Source organism: Crocodylus siamensis, chromosome 5 (genome assembly GCF_052110815.1).
Source record: "Crocodylus siamensis isolate JL-2025a chromosome 5, ASM5211081v1, whole genome shotgun sequence".
NCBI lineage: Eukaryota > Metazoa > Chordata > Crocodylia > Crocodylidae > Crocodylus > Crocodylus siamensis.
In genome coordinates this window covers 125369539-125385427 of record NC_143399.1, presented here as the reverse complement: position 1 = coordinate 125385427, position 15889 = coordinate 125369539, and the positions used below count along the sequence as shown (strand labels likewise).

The following is a 15889-nucleotide window of genomic DNA, read 5'->3' as shown; positions in this document are numbered from 1 at the left end:
ACACTATTCTTTTTATTTTTCACCAGCTTGTCACTGTCCTGAATTTGCAGTTCTGCTTGGTAAAAATTCACTGAACGCATTTTCCAGGGAACTGTTTCAACTGATTAGAGCATGCCGCAACAAGCCAAGTAGCAGAGATCCCAGTCCTGCAACTACGAACAAGGGTATCCCTGAAACTAAGTGAAGTTACATGAGGAATTGTAGGTGTGCAGTCATTTGCAGGGTTGTAGCAGTGGGCAAAATTTTCCTGTCAGTTTTCTACTACAGTTTTTTGTTCTCGCGATGTGTCACTGTAAGGGACACATAAAAGGCCTTGGCAAAAGTGCCTCCTTGCATGTGTATGCGTCCCCCATTATATGAATGTTGAAATGAACTTTGGATAACCTTGTAGACAGACAGGCTTGCAAGGCCAAATACCATGTTTTCTATAATGTAAACAGGAAAGCACTGATTTGGGTGTTTGAATACAGTCACACAAACAAAGAAATTGAAACCATTATCATAAGGAATAGCATTCAGTATTAAAAGTGGAAATCTAACTAACTGATAAAACTTTGAGCACGTCCTAGTTAAACAGTTGTTAAGCGTTTGTCATAAACGCTTCGCTTTTCTGAAAAGGAGGGTCTTTATGATCAACTGCTTTCGTTACTATATCCCCAATCAGGTTAATAAATGCATGTCATTAATGATTGTATATAGATGATTGTAAACCTGGGGCACACATGATATGATAGACCTGAGCTGCTAGAACTGAACAAAAGCTCAGAGTTCCTGAGGTCCAGCCAATACCCATCCTCCCAGGCACGATTAAGTTTTTGCATTTCCATTGTTTGAATCTGAATGCTGGTTAAACTTAATGTGTAGCTTCCCAATAAAGTGATTCTCTTGAGAAGAGGAAGGTGTGCTCTGTTTTTTTTATTTCAAGGACCTATCTAACAAGGTAAGCTCCCTTTGTCCCATACTGGGAATAGGAAAATTCCCTTCAATCACTCCCCATTATCTACACAGACCAAAGCTGAATATTGATGGTCAGAGGAAAGTTTCTTCCCATGAGCGGATAAATACTTTTTCACTTAAGTATCCTTTCAAGTAGGTCTCTTTCAGGAATGGGCAATTATTTTGGCCAGGGGGCCACTTAGGGAGTTTTAGTGAGCTGTTGCAGGCTGAGTCAGCACCCCCACCTCCCTCACAACAGTTTAGTGAAACTCCTTAGGTGGCCCCCACATGGGTCCCAGCCAGTTTCCATGGGCATGCCAGGATTGCTGGGTGGTGACAGTGCAGATCTGGGGCCTGAGTCAGAGCCGTGATCTGCTTCCTGAACACTCCTGCCCATGGAACCAGTGCCCATTGCAGGGGCATGCAGGCAGCAGATTGCAGCTCTGCCCTGGGCTCTGGCCCTGCGTTGTCACTGCCCAGTGATCCTGGGGTCTCCGTGGAGAGCATCTGGTACCATCATGGGCAGGGCATGCAGCTGGATGGACAGATGGGGCCGCAGGCAGACAGGAAGCTGCATCCAGGAGTGTGATGGGCAGGCAGGACTAGGGATCAAGATCATGGGGCAGTGATAATGTGGGGCTGGAGGCTAGGGCAGAGCCACAATCTGCTCCCTACATGCCCTTGCCCACGGAACTGGCATCTGTTGCAAGGGTATGTGGGGGGGTAGATCATGACTCTTCCCTGGGCCCTAGGCCCCGGCCCTATTCTGTCACCATCCTGTGATCCCAGCCCCAGCCCAGGCCACACCTATCCATCCCACTCCCTGCCTAGCTGCAGCCCCATCCTGTCCACCCAGGCATGCACCCTGCCCATTCAGACCCTGCCACCAGCAGTTGGCTGGGGTGCCCAAGCAGCAGGGCTGGGTCCAGCAGTGGCAGCCAGAAGGAGCCACCCCAGGGGTGCCAGAGTCCAGCCACCATGCCTCCCCAGCCCCACTGTGCACCTAGGGATGGCAGTACTGGCCACAGCACCCTGGCCCAGGCTGCCCCCTGTACCTTGGCAGGACAGATACTGCCCACAGGCTGTATTTTGCCTACCCCAATCTAGTTATTAGTTGTAGGATTTTCTTAATTTGCAGTCAAAAGATTTTTAAACTTCTGTATCTTTTCTGTTGATGCTTTGTTCCTGCCTGAGTGAACATTTAAAACCTTTATGTAAAATTTTGTACACCCTGTACATGAGTGTAAAAGCTTGAATTCATGTATGTGACCAAAATTTGATGTTACTTTTATTCCAAAAAATGAATTCAAAACAAGAGAATGAATGGACATTAATACAATTCTAGAGAAAGTTGTTTTTCAGTTTTCATTTAGCTCCTTTCCCCTGCATTGTTGGAAGCCCATATATAATAGTTTTGTTCAAGAATATGAAAACCAGAAGCAGATTAGTAGAAAGAGAACATGAACTAGCACACACTAATTATCAGTATCCAAATTAAGGAAACTGTAAAAACACAAAAAACTCACCTAAATGGGGTAGGAAAAAGCAAAACTAGATTATTAAAAAGCTTTTAGTTTTAATGGTCTTAATTATTAATACTAAAATAATGTTGTTTATAACAATGATTTCCTCTGATACTAGCATAAATTGGATATGGTTCTAGTGATGTTTACAGTAGCGTTTTATTCGTTTAAAACAGTTATAAATTAGAGAATCAGGACCAGTATTCCTTAAGTCTAGTATAATATGTATTGAAAAACACTTCTGTCTTGCTCTGTCACTAGTGCTGTCTGTTTTGAAGAACTGTAATGCTAGAATAGTAAATATCTTGTAGGTCAGCACTGTGCTGCACTGGCTGAGTAAGTTTTCTCCCCCAAGTATATATCAGGTGATATCCTGTATCATCATTAAGTATTAGGACAAGAGGCTCTTGTCAGGAGCAAGAAATCGCATTGCACAGCAGCAGTTGAAAAAAAAAAACAACTAAACACCATGTACTTCCACTTAATAGAGAAAAATGATGGTTGCTGTCTTCCTGGGGGAAATTTTCAGTGGAATGATTACAGCTGCTATGACAACAAGGGAGAGGATGTGATGTCACATAATGATCTGAGTGACTGCAATTGCATTGTCCCAGTACACAGTTCAAGTTGCCAGCTGGAAATCCAGTAGAGACTTCATTAAGTGCATCTGTTCAGTAATTACTACAACTTTCCTCTCATCATGCTTTCAGTTCTGAAAACAGCCATATAACAAGGCTCCAGGTATTGATGCAATAACATGAACAAGGAGAAGTTCCCAGGTCTCAAAATCTCAAGGCCACAGCTACTACAAATGTAGGATCAGATGTAATCTCTGTCACTGAGAAGGGAGGGGGTAAGCATTTACGAATTCCTGGGACTGAACTGTGGAAAAGCTTGGTGGCTTCACCCTGTAACATTTTTAAATTTATACATAATATTTGTCTTTAAGTTTCCTCAGTGTAGAGCAGGAATAACTCTTTGAGAGCAGATGCTCAGATGCTGTAAAATACTGTAGCTTACTTGACCTCAATGGAGCTATAAAGATTTGTACCTGTTGAGAATCTGGCTCTTAGCTAAGGAGGAGTTACCCCCGATTTCCAGTGGTGTAACACAGGATCATTTCAATTCTGTCCAAAAAGAATTAGCCTTTTATTACCAGACACATACCTACAAATCTTAGCAGGTAGTGTAACACGTATTTACACTATATAAGAAAAATAAGCTTATTAGCAGATTTTAAAAAGTTCTGCTCAGAATGGCAAACCCCAAAGGATTAGGCTGGAAAGCTCTCTCCCAGTCTCTAGTTCTTTTATGAGCTAGTACAGCTTGGGTGGAAGCAGATCATTAGCTCTTATTGTGGGAAAGCATGCTCCCCTGGCTAATCCTGCCATAGCATCCTTGTGGAAAGTTAGGCCTGGCAATCTTTTGAAGACTGAGTTTTGCTATTTGTTTGTTTTGGTACCCAAGAAGGGTTAAACTTCCAGTTGTTCTACCTACAGGAACTCATATACATGATGAAAATTGGCCGTTTTTACCGTTTTGATGCATACATGTATGGAGGTTTATATGCATGGGGGCGGTTGTGATTTAAATGAGTTTGTTATGCTGCAAACTAAACCACATCTCCATGTAGTTTAGTTTGCAATTAGTTACTTGCAATGTTGCAGACTTTAAGCTGACAGCTCATCCCCCAGCCTCAGGAGAGGTGGGCTAAAGGCAGAAGCGGCACAAGACACCTTTTTTTGTTTTTTTGTTTTTTGCAGAGCTTGCCCGTGTCTCCCAGAGCTGAGAGGTGAGCTGCTGGTGGGTCGAGTGGCCTCTGAGCTGTGAGGGACCTTCTTTCCTCAGTGGTTGTGGACACTGGGGCTGCCCAAGCTCAAAGGTGCCTGATCCAATGCTTCCCTGAGCCTGCCTGGGCTTCCAGCACACCGCATACCATCCCCACCACCTTCTCCGGCTGCCAGCACACCCATCTGCCCTCCTGACATCTTTCCACACTGCCTCAGGGGCAAGCCAGCCTGGTTCCAAGCAGTGGGAAGGTGGCAGGGACAGTGCATGGGGCACAGCTCCCTGGGAAGAGTTGGATCAGGCTGGGTGCTGCCTCCAAGCTGGCGCGGCATCCTACCTGCTACCAGCCTGCCCAGCCAGCCCTGGGGGGCACCACCACCATAGAGAGAAAGACTGCCTCCCCACAAACACACACAGCTCAGGGGCTGCTAGCAGCTCACTGGTAGCTTACTCAGGCAGGCTGCTCCCCACCGCCCCACAAAAAAAAAAAACGCAGCAAGGGGCCCAATCCTTTTCCCCCACCCCCTGGAGCCTGCCTACACCTGGGAGATGAGCTGCTGGTCCTTCCCTCCATTGTGGCGGCACCCCCCAGGGCCAGCCAGGCTGGCTTGCTAGTGGGCCAGATGCTGCCCCAGCTTGGAAGTAGCACCTGGCCCGGTCCAACTCTTTCCCAAGCCCACCCAGGGAGCAGTGCCCCATGTACTGTCCCCACCACCTTCTAGCTAACTGGGACCACCCAGGGATCCCCACAGCTTAGGTACTGCTTGGCTTGCTGGCAGCTTGCCCCCATCCTCCCCAGCCATGGGAGAGGTGGTCAGGCTTCATGGAAAAAAAAGGACCTCACTGTAATAGTGATGGAAGCCCCTAAATTGAAACAGTGCATTTTTAATCATCACAATTAAAAACTCACTGTTTCAATTCAGGGGACTAAACCCCTATCACATGGACAAGCACCCAAGAGGTCTAGTTTATATCAACCTAGAAACACTAGAGACTAAGGGAACTTTCTGAAGACCAAGATGAAAACAGGCAGAGGCATGCTGCACTGCCATACTATATCAAACCAGCAGGTTCTACACACGGAAGAAGGGACTGCCATATTCAGCAAAATAGGAATAAAAGCACTTCCCTATCACAGAAGGGCACTTTTTGTGGATGAAAAGTATGCAGTGTTCAGATACCCTGGTAACATCATCATACAAGATGCTTACAGTAGTGACTTGGGATATTTAAAAATGAGAGGGTAGGATTTGCTTCAGGATAAGGATTTATGCTTACATAATTCATCAAATTTTTAAAAGTTAGTATGAAGTAATCAGGGGGATGCTTCTTACTTTTAAACAGTAATGATTTTATCCACTATAATCTTCCTTCATCTTCACTTTGGAGTTATTTTCTTTGCACACAAAGCCCAACTGTGGAGGATAGTTCTGCCCACTCACACATGTCAAAACACTTTGCAAAGGTTTTACAGTTCACAGCTCCCATTGGAAATAAAATTAGCAAAAATAAATAAATAAATTACTTCTGAAGTGACCCTACAACTGGTTCTATGTTATGAGTCTGATTCAGTGTGAACAACTAATGATTTTGGCATTAAAACCGAGCAACAGTACTTTACTCAGGAATATTTTGACAGATGAGAGATCAACTCAAAACACCTACACTGTACCTGGGTAACTTTTTACCCATATTGTGTAGACTATAGTAAATAGTAGGTCTAATAGACATAGTAAGTAGATCCTCAGCTCTTATAAATTGACAGAGCTCTAATAAAAGGTAGCCTGGTCTTTGCAAAGGAAACACTACCAGTCTTTTCAAGGCAAGTTTTCACAGGTCTTCATCCTATGAAGCCAGGCTGCACAATTTATTTGGTGTGGTGAGCCAAATAGACCTGCAGAGCTTCTCAGTGGCTGAACAACCAACCTCTGATGGCAACTTATGGCACAGGTACCAGGGATACTGTGTTGGTGCAACTCCAGAACCCAGAAGCTAAAAACACTTCCCTAGCACAGAAAGGCATTTTGAAGATAGCATACTAAAAAGTAAGAAGCTACTGCTTCTCCCCCACTTTTCCCCTGCCACCCATTTTAGTCATCAACAGTGGCCAAGGGGATGACAGGGGAGTGGGAGGGGGGGAAGAGGGAGGAAGGGAGGAAGTTGTGGCCCTGGTTGCCAGAGTCATGCCAATAAGTCATGCCCCACAGGCCATAATTTAAACAGCCTTATGTAGCCTATGAGCCACCAATTGAACAGCCCTGAGGAGCCACCTCTGCTCTTGTTGAAATCAGCACCTCCACTCCTGTATTAGGAGCCGCTGCAGAAGAGACACAAAAGACCTTACCTTTCCTGTGTAGATCCTGCTAGTGTGATATACTAGGGCAGTGCTTCTGCCTGTTTCCATCTCGCCCTTCAGCAAGACTGAGCCCCCTAGCCTCTAGTGCTTCTAGGTTGATATAACCTAGACCTCTAGGTAAAACAACTGAAACTTTAACCCTTCTTGGGTACCCAAACAAACAAATAACAACTGCAGGAAGTGAATTTTCAGGCAAAGCATACAAGGATACCTAAGGAATTTGGTATTAAAATATGACCTTGTAGTTGAGAGAGAATAACAACCTACACATTTTTCTTAAAATGTCTTGTCCCATGATTGTTATTGGAAGTTTTGTTCCACTGTTTTTGTGTTTTCATTCTTTATGTTGCATTGTTCCTGTACATGTGTCAGTACATTGGCAGACAATTTAATAAAATAATCAAGTATTGTATCCTACAGCTAGATTACTGTTTGTAATATTATTCTGCATAAAATATGCATTTCTTCCAATTCAGGCAGAAATATGCTTATGCATTCATATGGGAATCGATTACTAATGCCTTCTGCCACTTTTCATTAGGTCTGCTCTCAAACCAAGATAAAAAATTTGAAAGGTGATAAAGCTTTTCTTTTTTTTTTTTTAGCTGTAACATCAGGACCTAGTGAATAACATTAAAAAATGGTTCCCCACTTTGTGTTGGAAAGTTAGTAAGGCATATGGATCCACAGAAATAAAAGGTCACTTAAAATCATAACAAATTTAATCCTGGTAAAATAGTCTGGATTGACAGCTCCTTGAAGTTTTCTATCTGCAGAACATTACATGCATACACAAGGTAATTTTCTTTCATACTACCTGGAACTTCCTCCAAGCCTGGATTGGAAGAATCTCTTGGAAAGGTGAGTGTGTACTCAGTCACCCTGTGTATATTCAATGCAGTTTAGGGCCTTGTTACACAGATTAGGCAGCTTCTGGAGCTCTTAACACAGGGGTAGGCAATTCTTTGGGCTGGAGGGCCACTTAAGGAGTTTTGGTGAGCTGTTGAGGGCCAGAGGAGAAGAAAGGAGGTGCCAATTGATCCTATCCGGACCACTGGCCACTGCCAGGCACCTGAAGAGGGTGTGCTGCACCCTGCACCACTCCACTCTGCCACAGCTGGGGCTGGACTGAGCCATGCAGCATACAGATTCCCCTGTGTTCATTCCCTACCACCACCCAGCTTCCTGTTGGTGCTGTGCAGTCCTGCTACTGCAGCCATTGACAGACAGGCCCACACAGGTCAGGGTGCAATGCACCACACCAAGTAACCAGCCTGCCCACCCACTGCAATGAGCCACTGCTGTCATGCTACACCAGGAAAGTCAGGGGTGACTGCCCAAGACTAAGACCCCTCCCCCTGCAGCTGGCACAGGCTTACCTCCTAGTGGCACCACAATAACAGTTGCTCATTATGGCAAGTAGGCAGAGGTGGGCAGGACGGCTACTCAGTGCACTGCATTCCACATTATCCCATGCAGGGCCTGCTGCTGGTGACCACAGTGCCAAGACCATGCAAGACCAACAAGAAGCCAGGTGGGAAGAATGGATGCTGGGGGTGTAGAGGAATCTGCTTGCTGCCTGGCCTGGCCCGGCACTGGTTGTAGCAGAGTGGAGCAGCACAGGGCACAGCACTGCCGTCTCAGGCACCAGGGGTGGCTAGTGGGCCAGATGAGATCAACTGGTGAGCTGGATATGGCCCATGAGCCGTGTTTTGCCCCTCCCACCTTAACCCCTGGATTGCTTGCACATTAACACCTTTAAGCATATTAGAGCACTCATTATTTGTTTTAAAGTTACACCATTCGAGGGCAGGACAATAATCCACCTAATTTTCCTCCTATTCAGTCCAATTGAAATCCTCCAGCTTCCCAAGATGCAGTGGCCTCCTTGAGTCAGGGAGAGAGGGAACACTGGGGAGCAGCACAGCCAGGCATGGTGCCTCATCCCCCACTGCCAGTAAGGAGCAGGAAGCCTGTCCTGCCCTTAATGTATCTATTGACATCACAGCCAATACCAATAAATACAACAGACTAAAAAAGAAACACATAAAACTTGGAAGAACTTGTAGCTGACAACATTGACTTCATTTTTACTGAGAAATATTTTCCATGTTCCTAGTCCTGCCCCTGCTCACAAAGTCTCTAGTGGCAAGACACAGTTGTGCAGGTGAAGGACTGTCACAGTCTCATCAGAGACGTTTTTCCCATCTTAAGGTATGACTGCTCCACAAAGCTGAACAACACTAAGCTGATTAACATTTGTTTGGCTTATGGTGTAAGGTGTAACAACGCCCTTATACCATCTTTCTCATATGGGTTGAGCCCACCAGATACATTTCCCTAGCCAGAAAAAGGGATTCTATTTCAAAGAAGTCAGCATAGGATAAAATCTTAAAAGCTACTAAATAAGGAAAATGCTAAGTTACAAGGACACTTGTCAGCACCTTATAATTGTGACAAACAGGGTGCATCTACACATGCGCATTTACTGCACAGTAACCAAATGACCGCACAGTATGGGCACATATCTACATGTGCATGCCTGTGCTGCTCAGTAAATGTGGTGACTTACACCAACTTGAGCGTAAATTTGACACCTGTATCATGTAGGTATCAAATTTATACCCAATTAGTTACTGCACAGTAATGTACATGCAGATGCCTTACTGCACAGTAACACTGTATGTGTAGACTGACTTGGGAGTAAATCTAGTCCCAAGTCAGTCCACACACAGCGTTAATGAGCTTTAACGCCTGCACATGTAGATCCTGGCCTCTTACAGCTTACTGTGCAGTAATTTACTGCTCAGTAAATTTAAGCCAATTTAACTGCATGTGCAGACATGCCCATAGTGTTGAATTCAGGTACCATTCTGATGAAAAAATTCATAGCTTTTAAGACTTGCTGATGAAAAAGATTATCCTAGCAGTACAGTGCAAGTGCCTGATAGTATATTTATACCTCCTAACATGCACAGGTGTTTTTCCTCCAACAGTTCTTCTTCTAAGAGCTGTCCCAGGTGAGTTAGCACTGAACTCTTAAGAAGCTGAAAGGAATCCCACTGGCACTGTAATTAATGCTCAATACAAGAAAAAAATTACATTTCCTACCTCTTTCCCCATGCGTTTTAATATAATGTTACAAACTCCCTTATTTTTCCCCCAAAGGTTGAAGGAAAAGGTTCCTGAGAACAGATGTGGGCAATATTTAACACTATTCCCCGTATACAAAACAACCATGTACTTTCAGTCAGAATTACATCTTTTTATATGACAAGAACAAGAACAGAATAAAAGTAAAAGGTCCATGGAAGACTTTGTCTCCACAGTAGCAGGCTGTATCTTACGGAATTACAAAACTACAATTGTCATCGGCAGAACAACAAACCAGGACTTCAAAGATGCTGCAGAAAATATCTTAAAAGTTATATAGTTATGGATGAGACATTATTAATATAACTACAGTCCTGCCATTGAATTAACAACATAAATATAGTACAAATAATGAAAACTGCCTCTGTGTCTCTAACTTGCTTGTTACCTTATTATACAAGTTGCTGTTTCAAAAAAATCTGAGCCCCATATTCCAGTTAGTTTGGAGCTTCATGGACAGGTTATCAACTGAGAACAGCATAACTGCTTTCTTCTAATGCCAAAGGAGCTTTAAGGGTAACACTATTTTCTTATTCTGATAATGCTGCATTTACTCTCTGCTTTACAGAAGGACTTCTGCCTCGAATCTCTCTCATCCCCATTCATGCCAGATGCTTTATGGCAGATTTAAATTTTGTGCCTATCCACCAAGTGTATATGACCAAATCACAACAAAACAGATTATCAAGATTAACTTCTGCAGTGGCCTAATAAGAACATTGTGCCTGTGTATGTTTTTCATAAATACTCTTGTCTGGGTCACCACTTGAAATTTTACACTGAAATGGGGATCACTAAATGAACTAGAAAATTACAAACTTTAAAAACAGAAGCAGCAGGATTTGGGAATAAATATTACCCAGGGACTGAAACTATCACTGACCTGAGCTTAAAAATTCCCATTTTACTTGAACTGGAGTTCTAAACACAATCTGATGGCTAGGTCCTTAATGACAGTGGAACTCAAAGAAACCGCAGAGCAAGGTCTCATCAATACTGAACAATCCTGTGATATATCAGACCCATAAAACTTCATGTTTCAGTTCAGCATTCACCAAAAATCTAAGCAGCATTGAGTTCCAGTAGATCTTTCCACCACATCAATTAATTCTAATTATTATTGGTATATTCTGTTACAATCAATCCATTAGATTCTTGTGATAGGGACACTAAAAATACTGTTACTCAAGAGCTTCTGGATATGAAAAGCTGGGAGCAGAAGTTTTAATTCAATTGGCTCTTGGTCATAGAAAAAGGATTAAAAAAGGGAAAAAAGCATAACCTTATTAATATTTTTGTTTGTCATCTTCTCAAGTTTAAAGACATTGCACCTGAGGCTTCATTGATGTTTGTTTAGTCAATTATACTAGGCAACCTGATATATAAAACAATGGCATTCTCATTTAATAGTGTTTCACATACACTTTGCACAGAATGATAGTATGTAAGACATGACTCAAGCCCTGCTTTTCCATTATTTATATTCTTTTAAAAATCACATCTGTACTTTATTTTTAGTAGTGGAACTGTGGCAAAAAGTATTTCTGTTCTTTGGAAGAATGAATATCAACCGGTAATAACTTGGCTTTATGTAAAAGCTGTGCAGCCTGTGAAATGGAGATGGAGAGATACGTCAAACAAAGGTCCCAAAGCTCCATATGGAGAAAAATAGTGCATCTTAATACAGAAACTGATGCTACAAACACATGTAGTGGTGCAAGTTTATTATCCTGAAGAATCCCATTGAAATCAAAGGGTTCAATCTGTAGGTCTGCTATGATTCCTTTCCGTTACTCTGCCAGTGCAAAGAGGCTCATCTTAGGCAACTGTCCAAAATATCCCTATCTGGTGTAGAGTTCTACTCAATAACTCCTTGCTCCCCCAGTTATAAGGGCTGTACCTGGGAAAAAGGGACAGAGCCCAAGTGCATCTACTTTACCACTTCACTACACATTGGGTTTGAAGCTACTGAATGCCAATTGAGGCAGCTATGGGACAGAAATGTTTCCTGGCTTCCCTCAATACAGAGATTACTGTACTTGAGTCCTAGTTGCCCTTGGCTTTACCTTTTCAATTTTACTTTTTTTCCTTTCAGAAATAAATGGCCATGATTATAATGATACATTATGATAAAACTGATAACTAACCTATCAAATCAGTTCCTTTCTGGAAGAAATCTCTGTCATATAGATGTATAAGTTACAATGTACATAACGTGTTCTTTTACACAGCATTCTAGTTGGGGACAGATTTCTTCCAACCCAACATCACCATACAGGTACCTGATCCTCAAGAGTACTGATTTCCCACAGTTCCAACTAACCTCAGTAAGCACTGTGGGAACTCACCATTTCTCAAAAACAACTCCAACCCTTATGTAGTCTGACCTTCAACACCCAAACAAAATCATCTTCCAATTAAAAGGAAGAAATACTGTTAAGCCAACTAATAAGAGATTTTGATTTTCCCATTATCATTGTGAAATAGTCAGTCTTCCTGGTACAGAGTAGATCATTCAGTAGTCACCTTTGCAAAATTTTCACAAACATCAATCAATTCAATACAGATATGTCAAGCAATATGCATTTTTGAAAATGAACTACAACACATTTTATCTTTACTTAATAATGTACAAAACACACACCTCAGTAATTTCATTATGTAACCTCTGTGCATCAATTTTGGGGAAAAATACATGAAATTACATGTTAACTGACTTTAAAAGAGCACAGAGTAAGAATAGTAAATACAAGTTCTTTGATCCAAGATCTAGTTCCACTTTTTTTCCGAGTATAAATAGCAGTAAAAGACAATAAGCAGACAATACAGTAATCTAAATATGCCTCAATAAAATAATTATATACAATACACAACTGTCATACACAAATGCAGTGTTCCCAAACCTAGTACTCTCTTAGGCCTAAAAAAGAACAGCCAAGTGAATGTTTACTCTTCAAACTGCCATCAAGGCTAGGGACAGAAATTACACATAAACAGGTATAAGTGATCAGAAACCAGTTTAAATCTGTAACACAACAGAATTTCAGCACACATAAACCACTTTCAAAATGGCCAAAACCGGTTTAGGATAAACTTGGGTGGATGTAGTATCAGACGTCATTGATTTATGTTAAATCTGTCTCAGATCTCCTCCAGATTCAAGTTAACTCACAGTCCCCCAGCATCCCAGGATGCTTTGCACCTCTCCTACAAACCCCATCCCTGAAAGGTGGGTGGGCTACCTTTGGCCCAAGCAGTCTGTTCCAGCTGAGTAGGGAGGCATGCTATAGTGCCCCCCAGCTTCTGGTCTGGGCCACTGAAGGCATGTGGCTGCATTTCCAGAATCAAAAGGGAATGTCTGTTCATGTGCTTATCGGTTCAATCTATGCAGTTTAGACTAACCTACAAAGACTGAATCAATTTAGCCTTGGGCTTTTTGTCTTAGCCCAAATGATAAAATGTGATACCAATAACACTAGTAATTGTAATAAAAATGGTGGAGGATTAGAAAAAGGCTTCATAAGGACACATTGTCAGAACTTTAACTATGGAGAGACTAGCACTTTTCCATAAGTAAATTTAAAAATAATGTATAGAATGCATATTGTAGTTTCATCTTCAAAGTGCTATATAAACAAATACAAAGCTACAAGAACATATCTCCAACTTCAAATTGCTCTCTTTAAAAGTATAGTTTTAATGATTGCAGAGGCATTACTTGAGACAGGATAATAGCCAAGACACAGGTGGTCTTTATACACTACCAAAAAGTTTGCATTCAGTATTAATAAATAATATGTTGGTCTCATTTAAAAATACTATAAATTTGAATAAATCAACTAGTACAAAAAAAAGCGCAATATCTGAGAGTCAGTTTCTAAAAGGTATACAAGAGGATCTGTACTGATGGCTTCTACTGTGTAATTTATGAAATCAGTCTGGCTTGTGCTGTTTTAAATACATGCAGGGATTTGTTTGATGTAGCCCAGTCAAATGTAAAAGTTTAAAACAACAGCCTGCTCAGATTACAGTGAGATCCTAATCTTTTCACAGCAAGTCAGACACACACACGTGCGCACGCATACACAAATCTAGAGACACCTGTAGCTGTCAGGAGCTTCACTTGTTCACCCACATAGAAATAATGAACAGAAAGGGTCAAATTTCTTCCTAGTATAAACAGTTCCTCCAGGAACAAACATTATCTTAAAATTCCTAGCCTCTCCTGATATTCTCCCACTCAAACCTTTTTATTTAAAAGAAATTACATATGATTTTATTCTACCAAGAAAAGAGTAAGGGCTCATAGATTTCTGAAACCTTATTAAGTGAGCAAAGAAATAATAAAAACAACCCCAAAGCTCCTGGTGCTTATGTTACTGGTCTTGTCAGAAGAAAATGCAGCAAGCAGGCAAGCAACATATAACCCTAAAATTGGTGATCTCAGACTTTTCTGAGATAAGCCTCCCAAACAAAAGTTCTGCAAACCACTCAATGAAACAATGACAAAACAGAGAGAAAATCCTTACAGCAACTACTTATTAAAGGCAAGTTTCTTGGAGAAAAGAAAATAAAGGAGGCAACAGGAAACAAAACACAGCAAAAGTTACAGGGTAGCTAAGCATTTCAGACAGACAAAAGATCTCCATGAATGAATTGTATCCTTAACCTGTAGCTAGTACTTATACAAAAAAAAAATGGGAGCAATCAGAGAACATGAAAAGAAAAAGAGGAAGAAGAAGAATTTAAACTGATCTTACCAATTGTAAAGCTAAAACCATCGATGCTGAAAGTGGCACTCCGGCATTTTTTAAATCCTTCTTTTCTACTGCTTGGCTCTGTCATGATCCTGCCAGTTTGTACTCCTGCTGCAGCAATTCTCTCCTCCTGAAATCAATGCTTCCAAGCTGGCAATTAGCTACCCTTGAATATCTGCCTGTGGCAGCACTCACACCCAACTTCACACATCTCCTAATGCAGAGAGCTGAATCTGAGAGACATGCACACAGCAGTATTCTCCACCCCCTAAGACTGTCACTGGCGTGTTACCGACATGCCTAGTCAGAGTTTAACAACTGGTTAGAGGCTCTGGTGTCCAAATCCAGCAGTCAATCATAGTAAAACAACTAAGTCAACAAGTTACTTGTATCTGTCAAATGTCTATGTAGGAATTTAGTACACATTTAAAAAGACATGAAGTGTTGAATTTTGTTTGGATCTAAACATTGGCACTTGTATTCCATACAGTACTTTTATAGCTATCCTTGTTTATGAAAGCTTTAGATTTGCAGCATATTTTAGTGCTCAATTTTCTGCTCAACACTTATGGGTACTGTAAATGTTGTAATCACACAAAATACACGGGGAAAAGCACGTGCTTAGAATGCACCAGCAATCACCAATTTCTACTTGAAGCAGCTGTCTAGAAATAAATTTAACAAAAAAATTAGAACATTTAAGAGAACATAGAAAGAATCAGCAACATGAAAAATCCAGGAGAAGCCATGAAAAACTGGAAAGTCTCTTCATTTCCTAAGTACTTTTCATTTCATGATCAATAATATATATTACTCAACATATTTCATCTAAGGATCTCTAAGCACTTTGAAAATATTAATTCAAGTCAGCCCCTGCACTGAAGTTAGTAACCATTAGAAAGATTTTATGAATGAATGACCTGAAGCACAGAAATTAAGAAACTTAATGGCGTTCACACAGCAGATAAGCCGCAGATAGAGAACAGCAAGCAGGTGCTTTAACTAGAGTTGTGCATACCATAGCATTTTCAGATGGCACAAGTTGATGTAAACCCTTTTTCTCTCATCTGAGATAATATGTATTAGCACCCCAGAAGTGCTTTAATTTTTCAGGTTCTGAACTATTTGTAAATCTTAGTTACACTCACCCAGCTTTGCACAGTTCTGGGTGGAATCCACATGGAACTACTACATTTAGGAAGGCTTCTAATCAAAACAACTCATTCCACATTTACTGCATTATTGTTGAAGCTGTGCCAAAAGACTACATAAACTTGATCTTAACTTCAGGTACAGCATGGTCTCATAGAATCACAGGAAAGTAGGGCTGGAAGGGACCTCACAAAGTCATCTAGTCCAGCCCACTACTCAAGCCA

The 15889-nt window shown here is 41.6% G+C and overlaps 1 protein-coding gene across 1 annotated transcript in view; it reads right to left on the bottom strand.

Moving 5' to 3' along the window:
• PDE1C (phosphodiesterase 1C) overlaps window positions 1-14733 on the bottom strand; it is a 483633-nt gene extending 468900 nt beyond the window's left edge. Inside the window, exon 1 of the mRNA XM_090050244.1 lies at window positions 14517-14733. Within this exon, the coding sequence (XP_089906370.1) occupies window positions 14517-14601 (85 nt within the window). The 5' untranslated portion in view covers window positions 14602-14733. The remainder of the gene's footprint in view (window positions 1-14516) is intronic.
• Window positions 14734-15889: the final 1156 nt, after the last annotated feature.